This window comes from Amblyraja radiata, chromosome 11 (genome assembly GCF_010909765.2).
Source record: "Amblyraja radiata isolate CabotCenter1 chromosome 11, sAmbRad1.1.pri, whole genome shotgun sequence".
Taxonomy (NCBI): domain Eukaryota; kingdom Metazoa; phylum Chordata; class Chondrichthyes; order Rajiformes; family Rajidae; genus Amblyraja; species Amblyraja radiata.
In genome coordinates, this window is record NC_045966.1 from 50438401 (window position 1) to 50450964 (window position 12564).

The 12564-nt window shown below is 43.5% G+C and overlaps 1 protein-coding gene across 1 annotated transcript in view; it reads right to left on the bottom strand.

Annotated features, from left to right (window-relative positions):
- The window catches only part of LOC116978624 (protocadherin Fat 1-like), a 157748-nt gene that overhangs the window by 84274 nt on the left and 60910 nt on the right, over positions 1-12564 (bottom strand). Inside the window, exon 4 of the mRNA XM_033029910.1 lies at positions 2319-2380. Within this exon, the coding sequence (XP_032885801.1) occupies positions 2319-2380 (62 nt within the window). The remainder of the gene's footprint in view (positions 1-2318; positions 2381-12564) is intronic.

Sequence of the window (12564 nt, forward strand, 5' to 3'; positions counted from 1 at the left end):
AATTAATCTCCCCATGACCAGAACTGGTTGTTGGATCGTAAGCCTCGTAATTTATCCTGTACGTCAAGATCGGCAGATCTTGATATTCTGCCTGTACCCCTGCTGACAGGCAAGTTCATAAGTTCATGTGATAGGAGTAGAATTAGACCATTTAACCCATCAAGTCTACTCCGCAATTCAATCATGACTGATCTATCTTTCCCTCTCAGCACCATTCTCCTGTCTTCTCCCCATATCCTTTGACACTCTTAATGATCAGGAATCTATCAATCTTTGCCTTAAATATACCCAAAGACGGCCTCCACAGCTATCTGTGGCAATAAATTCCACAGGTTCACCACCCTCTGACTAACGAAATTCCTCCTCATCTCTTTCCTAAAATACGTGCTTTTATTCTGAGGCTATGACATCTGGTACTAGACTCTACGATTAGTGGAACCATCCTCTCCACATTCACTCCATCCGGGGCTTTCACTATTTGTGGTAAAGAGCCCTGGAAGTCTCCTACCTCGCCCCCATCTCCTGACCATTACATGTTGCACAAACTCCGCCCGCACACATGTCACAGGATCACAGTAAAGTCACAACACAGAAAGAGGTCATAGTGTATGCCAGTTATATGCAATGACAATCATAGGTCAATCATTCCCACCCTCCCTCCATACCTTATTATTAAACTTTCAAGGACTGCATTTATCTGAATCTGTTTTAAAAGTCATGATTGAACCTGCCTCCATTGTCTCCCCTGGCTGCACATTCTAGTCCTTAACAACTTGCCGGATAAAAAAATTCCACGATGACTTTTGTTTCTTTTACCAATCACCTTTGTTCTATAACTCTTCTTCAGTCTATGTGACAGATACAGGCTTAGTCTTACAGTGAAACAGTGTGGAAACAGGCCCTTCGGCCCAACTGGACAACATGTCCCAGCTACTCTAGTCCCACCTTCCTGAATTTGGTTCATATCCCTCCAAACCTGTCCTATCTATGTCCCTGTCTAAGTGCCTCTTAAACGTTGGGATAGTCCCAGCCTCAACTACCTCCTCTGGCAGCTTGTTCCATACACCCACCACCCTTTGTGTGAAAAAGTCACCCCTCAGAGTCCTATTCAATCTTTTCCCCTTTACCTTAAACCCATGTCCTCTGGTCCTCAATTCACCTACTCTGGGCAAGAGACTCTGTGCATCTACCCAATCTATTCCTCTCATGATTTTATACACCTCTGTAAGATCACCCCTCATCCTCCTGCGCTCTAGGGAATAGAGTCCCAGCTTACTCATCCTCTCCCTACAGCTCAGACCCTCTAGTCCTGGCAACATCCTCGTAAATCCTTGTAAGTCGTCAAAGGAAAATATGATAGACATTGTTGCGACCTTTCAAATGCTGGAATCAAGGGAAATGGGGATATTGCCGGATAAATGACATGGAGGGGGATCAGCCATGATTGATGAACGGTGGAGCAGGCTGAAAGATACTCCTTGTACTAGTTCTTATGTTCATACATATACTATGGGGGCCACCTGCTGTGTGCCATGTCAGTGTTCACAGCCGGTTAGCATTGACCGAGGAAGAATATTCTCAAGGGCATTCACCAGTTCTGCCGTATACAGCCTCTGTTTATGACTGAGGAGATAACGTGATAGGAAGAGGCAATAGCCAATTTCCTTCTGTTATTCCAACTACCCACGGGCTGCGACCATAAGCCTGTGTCATCTCCTGCCTCATTTCAGATTGTACAAAGTACTACGAAGCATTGGAATGTGAGGGAGAATCAATCTTCCAAATGGATGAGGCCAAACATTTGGAGCTGGGTTATGGGAACCATTTCAGGCAGCTGGAAAACATAATTCCCAGGAAGGAAACTTCTGAAGGAAGGGGAAAGTGGGGAAAGCAGCAAGCTTACATGGAATACCCAAGCAGGAAGAATGCAAGGACGTACACTAATATTAGTAGCAGTTTTGGCTATTTATTCTTCATTATAAAAGTAACTTGTGGGACTGGCCCTTTAGATAGAGCTCTAGGGGCTAGTGGAGTCAAGGGATATGGGGAGAAGGCAGGCACGGGTTATTGATAGAGGGTGATCAGCCATGATCACAATGAATGGCGGTGCTGGCTCGAAGGGCCGAATGACCTCCTCCTGCACCTATTTTCTATGTTTCTATGTAACTCCAAAATCAAAAGTATATGAATGCACCATTCTGTGTGAAGTGACTGAGTGAGTTTTGTCAGCCTGACCATTGGAGTTGTTGTTGTCTTATGCTCCACTGTTGTGTTGCCTCGCCACATTGACAAGAAACCAGCAACCTTCACCCACTCACCTCCAGGTTGTGCTCGTCCCTCTTTTCACGGTCCAGTTTACGTGCTGTGGTGGTGATGAGACCTAAAAGCAAAAGGGACAAAACTTTTTAAATAATGGTTTTCACTACACCTGGTAGATTCAAGATTCAATTTAATTGTCACATGTACCAATTAAGGTCCAGTGAAATTTGTTACCATACTAAGTAAAAAGCAAAAATACACACAGCACATAAAATAAAGTTTAACATAAACATCCACCACAGTGGAATCAACATACACGTGACAACAATAAACTAAACTAAACATTAAATACATCTGGTTGAGTTCAACATTTCCACTCTCTGGCATCCACAATTCTCATTCCATAAATATGCAAAAAGTTGATTGAATAATCTATCAAAAATATTAGTCATTGTGACTAAAGTTGCCAGAAAAATCGCACAATAATTGTTCGATTACTCCGACCATACATGGGCAATGTTTTCTTTGCTGTGTAGCTGGATGTCATAGAGGGATACGGTACTGAATTAGGCCCTTTGATCCACTGAGACCACACCGACCATCAAGTATTTGTTTTTACACTAATCCATTTTATTATCCCGCATTCCCAAGAATGCGCCACAGATTCTACCATTTACCTAAACATTAGCACCAATTCACAGGGAACAATTAACCTACCAACCTGCACATGTCTGATATTTTCCTAGCATTGACCAATGAAGAATATCTACAATCACTTTGCTTTTCTCCAGTCATTGCTATTGATTTATTTTTGTGGGAAAATAGAGTTTCTGTGTCTGTCTCACATAAAGATTCAACTCTACCCAAATTTTATGTCACTAACTTTCTGAGGAGGTTTGGATCTCGGCTTTTGTGTACTTTGGGAAGAAATGCATGCACCTAGAATTTAAACTTTAACACAATTTACACTAAACCGTGCACAAATACTGTAGTGCCCACATTCCTACAATTTCTTCAGGGAATGAAATCTAGAGAAAGGCCCAAAATTATTCCCACCATTGCCACAAATGTGCATCCTTCTGGTCAAACAACCCTAGGCCTAAAATGTTGATGACTGGTATTGGGATCTTTGGTGAAAAAAACTATTTTCAAATCATTCTGGAAAATACGAGAGGCAATTTTAGTCAATGGGCAAAAGGTGAACCATATTCTCTATTGCTACCTCTGGGCAAAGAAAACAGCACAATACAGTTAAAAAAAAGAGTAGTGATCTGCTATATCAAATTGACATGGAATTTATTTAAATGCCATTGAAACATCATGGCAGTCTTGCGTTCTTCTTCTGACTGGAAATTTGCTTCACAAAAGGACACAAAATGCTGGAGTTAATCAGACAGTCAGGCAGCATCTCTGGGGATCATGGATATGTGACGATTCGGGGCTACACCCTTCTTCCGACAGATGTTGCTTAGCTTATCAATGCTTTTGTGAGCATATCCCAATATACTCCATCTTAATAGAATGATGGCAGAAAACCAACATGCACTCTTAACTTCCAAAACAACCACAGCACTCTTAGTAAGATATTTGACTTCTGGGCAAATATCTTGCAATTTGAGCAATCCAAATTGAAAACAAGTTGCACATAATAAACAGAGGAGTACCCAGTGAAAAGGAGTAATAAAGTGTGCAGATGTCTTTGCTTCACTGCTACTTGAAGCCTCTGCCAATCATGTCTGAACAGGAAAATGAAACTCAAATTGCTGGTTTCCTTTTTTCAAAGATGAGTCTGCCTTTACTTACTGCCTCTGGGCAATGATAATGTGCAGAAATGATTAACTATCTGCGATATCAAACTGACGTGCAATTTCTTTAAAGACCATTGGTAAGTCATGTTCTCTCAAATCACTTCTAACTTGAGAGCTGCCTTGCTTATATATATAATTTGTAAGTATATCTTAATGTTGGGCAGATAATCTGTTTAAAAAAAAAAGAAAATACTGAAAAATGGGACAGCTAACTAATTTAAAGTGAGATTGTTTTAATTAATAAATATTTCAATTTGGAAATATGCATTGTGAACAACACTCAACAGCATTATTGAATCCAAAGACAGAACAGTCTATAGAAGGGTCTAGACCCGAAATGTCAACTAATCCTTTTCTCCAAAGATGCTGTCTGACCTGCTGAGTATACTCCAGCTTTTTGTGATAACCTTTATATCAATTATTTACCTCCTTGTGCCTTAAAATATTAATTGACACCACTTCCACTGCCTTTTGAAGGCTCAACTCAGAAACCTCTTGAGAAAAAACATTTATCTTCATCTCTGTCTTAAATGGATGACACCTTTTTTAAACAATAACCCCAAGTTATAAATTCTCCCTCAAGATGAAACATCATCTCTACATCAGTCCTATCAAGACACCCAGGATACTATATGTTTCAAACAAGTCTCTTCTTACTCCCTTAAGCTACAGCAATTACAAGCCTAACCTGTACAATCTTTTCCCTTAAAGAAACCTGCTTTTTCTAAGTATTAGCTGTAAAGATTTCTAAATGTAGTAAGGAGACAATGGTATACACAGAACTCCAGATGTGGGTTCTCCAATGCGTTTCTAACAGAGCGAGCGGCTACGGTGGTGCAGCGGTAGAGCTGCTGCCTTACAGCGCTTGCGGCGCCAGAGACCCGGGTTCGATCCTGACCACGGGTGCTGTCTGTACGGAGTTTGTACCCGTGACTGCATGGGTTTTCTCCGAGATCTTCAGTTTCCTCCCACACTCCAAAGACGCAGGTATGTAGGTTCATTGGCTTGGTGTACATGTAAAATTGTCCCTAGTGTTTGTAGGATGATGTTAATGTGCGGGGATCGCTGGTCGATGCTGACTTGGTGGGCCTGTTTCCGCGGTGTATCACTAAACTAAACCGAACAGAGGCATAACATTGCTCATTTTGTGTTTGCTGCCTTTCGCAATAAATGATAACATTTTGGAGATGCAAGGACCTGCAAATGCTGGAATCCTGAGCAAAACACAAAGTGTTCGAGGAACTCAACGGGGCAAGCAGAATCCGTGGAGGGAACGGACAGGTGACGTTTCAGGTCAGGACTCTTCTTCAGTAAGATGGATACAAGTTGGGGAGTTGGTGGGGGGTAGATCAAAGCTTGGCAAGTGATAGGAGGATACAGATGAGAGGGATTTGATTGGCAGATAAGTGACAAAGGCCAGAGGACAAAAAGAGACGAAAAGACGTCATATACGAAAAGGAGGAGTGAAATGTAAAGCCAGAGGGAGGAAAATAAAGTACTCGGGTATGGAAGTTGAGTGTTTGGAGGAAGGGAAAGGATCATGGTGACTGAGGAGGTGGGAGATAGTGGGATAAGCAGGTGTGCACCAGATTGGAGGCGTGTACAGGAAAGACAGAAGGAATAGGGGAGTATACTTGAAATTGGAGAATTCATTGTTCATACCGTTGTGTTGTAAGCTACCCAATGATAATTAATTCTGTACGTCTGTACGATAATTCACCTGTACGTCTCCAAAGCATACTGGTTTGTAGGTTGATTGGCTTGGTATATATGTAAATTGTCCCCTGGTGTGTGTAGGGTAATATTAATGTGCGGGGATCGCTGGTCGGTGCAGACTAGATGGTCCGAAGGGCCTGTTTCCGCTCTGTATCTCTAAACTAAATTCTCTGTTGTTCCAGCACACAGGCCTTTTGTGAATAGTGCACTCGGACACTTAGATCACTCTGCACCGCGGAGTTCTACAGTCACTCATTATTTTTTATTTTAGATTTTTCCAGCAATTTACGTACTTGAGAACAGCAGCTAGACAGATGACGAGTCCCACTCAGGTACAGTGTCCACTGAATGAGGTCAATGGGGAATAGTTGAGCCACCCTTTGAGAATAATTCAATTCAATTCAATTCAATTCAATTCAATTTATTGTCATTTGGACCCCTTGAGGTCCAAACGAAATGCCGTTTCTGCAGCCATACATTACAAACAAATAGACCCAAGACACAACATATTTTACATAAACATCCAACACATTGCTGTGATGGAAGGCCAAAAAAACTTCTCTCTCCACTGCACTCCCCCCCCCCGATGTCAGAGTCAAAGTCAAAGCCCCGGGCGGGCGATGGCGAATTGTCCCGTGGCCATTTAAGCCACGTCGGGTGATGCAAGGTCGCACACCGGGTCTTGGTGTTAGAGCCCCCGGCGCGCGCTCGCAGAGTCCCGCCGCCATTCCAAGCCGCGCGGGGCGGTGCTGTAAGGCCCCGCTCCAGGAGCTCTTCAACCCCGCAACTCGGGCGGGAGAAGTCGCCGTTGCGGGAGCCCTGAAAAGCGGTCTCCCTCCAGGTACCCGCGGGCTCCCGGTGCCGTCCGCCAAACCCGCAGTTGCAGCCACCGAATCTCCGGGGGTCGGGTCGCAGCAGCGTCCACCACAGCTTCACCCGCTCTGGACTCGGCCAGCTCCGCGACGGTGAGGTGAGTAGTCAGCACCAGAGCCCCGGTTTTCCTGTTGGAGGCCGCTCCTCGTTGCAGCCCCAACGACAACGGAGACCCGACAAAGAAAAGGTCGGGTCTCCCGTGCAGGGAGAGATTTAAAAGTTACCCCCAACCCCCCCACACCACCCCCACCCCCCCACACACATACCCCAACAAAAATAACAAAAACTACATAAAAACATAGACATAAAATAATAAAAACGCAGACGGACTGCAGAGGCCGCTGCAGACGAGAGTCGCGCCACCTACCTTTGTGTGTGCCTTTTATCATTGCTATCAAAATCCTGCTGCTCAGCAACCAGAACACAAAGTACTTCACACGTTCATGCATTACTTAAAAGACTGTAAAATGTGGATGCCCATTATAAGCTGTTCCTCCTTAAGAACACCTTTCAGGTGTCACCTTTGCAAGCTTTGTCACCAGAGGAACTTCAATCCTTCCTCATAACTCAGGCACAAGTGGCACAGACCATGTGTGTCTTCACTAAACTACCTATTGTTTCTTCACAATTAGATCTGGGAAGAGCAGTTTTTAGTGCAGTCTGCCATAACGTTTTGGCTGCAAGTTTATCACTTAACTGCCTGTTGATTGGTGTTCTGCATGAGGTAGACATGTTTACTTTACATTTATAAGTGTCTTTATTTTGTAACATAGAAACATAGAAAATAGGTGCAGGAGTAGGCCATTCGGCCCTTCGAGCCTGCACCGCCATTCAATATGATCATGGCTGATCATCCAACTCAGTATCCTGTACCTGCCTTCTCTCCATGCCCCCTAATCCCTTTAGCCACAAGGGCCACATCTAACTCCCTCTTAAATATAGCCAATGAACTGGCCTCAACTACATTCTGTGGCAGAGAATTCCAGAGATTCACCACTCTCTGTGTAAAAAAATGTTTTTCTCATCTCGGTCCTAAAAGATTTTCCCTTTATCCTTAAACTGTGATCCCTTGTTCTGGACTTCCCCAACATCGGGAACAATCTTCCTGCATCTAGCCTGTCCATGTAACGTGCATTCTTTGAGCATTTTGCTGCATTTTTCTTATTTTCTGCCACCAGTTTTATTTGCATGTAGAAATAAACTTAGGAGAATTGAAACCGACTGATAATTAGATGTTAGTTCCATATGAGGAAAAACTTTTTCACCCAGAGAGTTGTGAGTCTGTGGAATTCTCTGCCACAGAAGGCAGTGGGGGCCCAATTCACTGGATGTTTTCAGGAGTGAGTTAGATTTAGCTCTTAGAGCTAAAGGAATCAAGGCATATGGGGAAAAAAGTCAGAACGGGGTACTGGTTTTGGATGAGCATATTGAATGGCGGTGCTGGCTCGAAGGGCCGAACGGCCTACTCCTGCACCTATTGCCTATGTTTCTATGATATTGCAAAAGGTCAACATTAACCGCTTTCCACCAATCCAATATTCAAATGCTAAAGATAGAGGTGTTCCAAACAATTGGTCAAGTACTCCCTGTGGTGAAACCGGTCTAAATGATCGTCAGCATCATCATTGTTGAAAACATCAACGGGCACGGTGCCTTACAATGCTATGTACGACAGTGATAGCAACTTCTACTGAAGTGTGGATGGCCATTGGCTCACTAGAAGCTCATCCGCCCTTTGACAGGTCTAGTTTTTGGTCCGACTGGGGGTCCACAGCCCCCTCCTCACCTGGCAAGCCCGGTGGGGGAGATGGTTTAGACGCCGACTATCCGACCATGGAGCAGGTATCACGGGATTACATGGTACCCGTGGCGGGGGGAACTCCCCCCAACCTGACCTGACCTAAATAATCACTGTACAATAAGATGCGTAAAGATATTATTTTAGATATTTAGCATAATCATCTCAATGAAGTGATATAGCAAGGCCGCACAGTGGTCCAACGGGTAGTGCTATTGCTTCCCAGCACCAACAACCCGGCTTCAATGCTGATCCTTGTAGCTTTCTATGTGGAGTTTTCACGTTCCACCCGTGACTGTAGATTTTTCCAGGTGCTCTGGTTTCTACCTAGTTCCCAAAAGATGTGCTGGTGGCTTGTCTGATTATTGCAAAGTGTAACCAGTATAATGTGTAGTCAGAGCATTAGGAGGCAAATCAACTTTAGGCTTATTTTTGCCATGTGTTCCGAGATACAGTGGAAAGGATTTGTTTGTGGAGATAAGAAGTCATAAGATCATAAGCGACAGGAGCAGAATTAGGCCATTCAGTCCATCAAGTCTCCTCTTCCATTCAATCATGGCTGATCTATCTCTCCATCCTAACCCCATTCTCCTGCCTTCTCCCCATAACCCCTGTCACCCCTGGATGTTCTATCCAATCAAGTCAGATAATACTATGTATGAATACAATCAAGCCAAATGCAAGTACAAAAGGTAGCATGAAGAGGAAGGTAACAGAGTGCAGAACAGGGGAATGTGAATGATGGGATTCTGAGTAGTGACAAAGGCTCAACATAGATATGAGTCAAGGCTGTCCAAGGCAGCTTTGGGCCATGTTCAATGGTGTAATGGTCCTCCTTCATTCTGATGAGTTACATTGCATTGAATGTAATTCCTCAAGGGAAGCTGATGGCACCCTCCCTCCTCTCCAGATGCCGAGAGGTCATAGAGTCATTAAGTCATACAGCACAGAAACAGTTCGGCCCAACTTGCCCATACCGACCATGCTGCCCCATCTGCACTAGTCGCAATTGTCTGTGTGTGGCCCATATCCCTCTAACCATTTCCTGTCCAGGCACCTGTTCAAATGTCTTTTAAATGTGATTGTATTTGCCTCAACTACCTCCTCAGGAAACATTGAATATACCCATTACCCTCTGTGTGAAAAAGTTGCCCCTCAGATTACTAATAAATATTTCCCCCCTCACCTTAAACCTATGACTTTTGCTTCTTGATTCCATTCCCCATATGATCTTACACACCGCTAAGATCACCCCTCATCCTCCTGCGCTCCAAGGAATAAAGTCCTAGCCTCCTCAACCTCTCCCTGTAGCTCAGGCCCTCAGGTCCTGGCAACATGAGGTATGCCCAAACTCTTTTTCCTTTCATTCCCGCTGCACACGTCTATCTCAACCAGGCTCCCCCAGGCTGAGACTATAGTTCAGCTACTAATAACGTGGTAACAGAGTGCAGATCAAACCAAATATGAAGAATAAGAATATTTTTGAATGCTGCTGGTCCATAGCCGCAGGGAGAGAACAGCAGTCAGAAAACCAGGAGCAAATAACTAGCTTGTTCCTCTCCCGAACATGACTTTTGAAAGTTCCCCCATCGCATTCTCCCATGTCTTCAGAAAGGGATTCAAAGACTTCAATTGAAACAAGATGAAAGAGCCAGGGATAATTGATAAAAGCCACATATAATCACTTGAACTTAAATTCTAATGATCATGGAACTACTTGCACATTTACTCATGCAAGTAAATATTTGCAATATGGCAATTTTACAAGTACAAATTGCATTATAATTAAGCATGAAGCTGAGAATGGAAAATGTTGGCAAGGATACGGATATGTGTATTATATCTTTAGCTGAAGGTTCAATCTTCTGAATAGTCAATTCATGGTTTAAAATAGGAAAGGGGAAGGGAAACCATGGATCAGATCAGACTCAGGGAGCTGGATGCACACATTTGTTACTTCAAGCAACTGTCCAGCGATCCCCAAGATGTGGCATGACTTGCCTATTTCAATTACATGCGTTATTCAAGTCTTGCTTGCAACTCGCTGCTGCAACTGGCATGTCTTTCTCTCAGAAAGAAAGAACAATTACTGGAACCTTACACCAAACCAACAATGAAGTGTCAGGCGGCGGAACCTTCCAGAGGTGCCGTGGCCACGGTGCACGCCCGGAAAGTTTGAAGGCTTGGAGGTCGGTGGGGCCCCAACCGATCACCCAGCGGTTGGTGGGGCCCATTTGAAGGCTCATCAGTCGACTGAGGCCCCCAAAGGCTTGTCAGAATGCAGACCTGCCCAAAGGTTCATCGGTCGGCGGGACCAGGAACCCGCCCGAAGGCTCGCCGGACGGTCAAACCAGGAAGGAGTTGGAGACGCTAGATGTGAGGAGCAAGAGCCGGTAGGAGGGTGAACCAGGGTTATCCTTCCAGCGCCTTCAATGTCGGCTGCAGGAGGCAACCCCGGGATACAAAGATGGCTGGATGAGGAGAGGGACGTCAGTTCGCGGGAACTGCTCCAGTATATCGAGCGCGCAGACCGACCGGACTTTGGACATGGCGCTAAAACATGGCAGGGCCTACATGTATAATATATGCAAAAATAATTTCACAGTGCCGTTGCATATGTGACAAACAAATGACCATTGAACCATTGAATATACAACAATTCACAATGCATTTACAATTCTCTAAATTCTCTAAAAAAAAATTATTATTTCAGTCTATGCCAAATCTAATCACCAAATGACAGATGCTTTTAGCAATTAATTATTTTAATGAAATGTTACATGTTCAATACTAAGTGTAATTATAAGTTCAAAAGCTATCATTAAAAAGAGAATGGTGGAAATGCTCAGCAGGTCAGACAACATTTCAGGAACAAGAAATAGTGTTAATGTCTCGGGTTGCTCATCTTTGAATGGAACGGAGTATTTGGAAATCAAATGGATTTCAATGTTCAGAAATAGGGAGGGGCAGAACAGGCTAAAGTAGTTGCATAACACAATTGGTGGTGATACTGGCTGAGACTGGATGACAAAGCCTTATTTATTGCCAATAATCTAGTGGGGAAATACAAAAGGAAGGAAGAAATAAAACATGAGGGGAGAGAAAAGAAGGAAAGAAAAAGAAAAATTCTGGAACTCTTGTACTATCTTGTGAAGCACAAACATTGCAGATGCTGGAAATCTGAAATAAAAACAGGGAGTGCTGTAAATACTCATAAGGTTAGGAAGTATCTGTGGAAACAGAAACATAAGGTAGAAACAAGGGCCCGCAGATGCTGGTTTCCAAAAATTTGAAGTAAGTGCTTAAGTAATTCAGCAGATCAGGCAGCATTCCTAGAGAACATGGATTCATGTCGGGACCCTTCTTCAGACCCTTTTTCATCAGTCTAATGAAGGGTCAGTCTGACTCTTTCACTAGTCCGAGGAAGAGTCCCGACCCGAAACGTCACCCATCTATGCTCTCTGGGGATGCTGCCTGACCCGCTGAGAACATTGTGTTTTTTTTAGAAAGAAATTGTGTTAATGAGGTAGGTTGATCATCTTTCAATGGAAGTGGCCAACTCTAATGGAAACTGGAGGGGCTAATCATCCAAAATTATTGAAGCTCGTGTTAAGTCCTGATGCTTACAATGTGCCTGGTTGGAAGATGAGATGCTGTTGTCAAGTTTATACTAGTATTTATTGGGATATGATAGGAGGCCATTACAGAGAGGCCAGAGTGACTGTTGGATGAAGTATTGAAGTGGACGGCAACTAGATGCTCAGTCACCATTTTGGACTAAATAATGTGCTCTGCAAAATGGTCACCCATTCTCTTCCGCTCCTCACCCTTCCCTGTCGTGTAAAATGTATTAGATCTGTAACTATTACCAGTTCTTCATAAAAGACCACTTAACTGAATGTGAAAACTTTTTACAGATCTCTCTACAGATACTGGATGACTTGGTGAACCTCATCAGCATTCTATTTTATTTCAGATTTCCTATATCTACAGCTCTAGAAACAAATAATTTCTCAATTTTACAAAAATAATTTACATTTCAAATAGAATTAGTCACCTTCTGGTGCTGTTAAAATGATTAGTATTGGTTTTGCATTTGATTGAAGAATA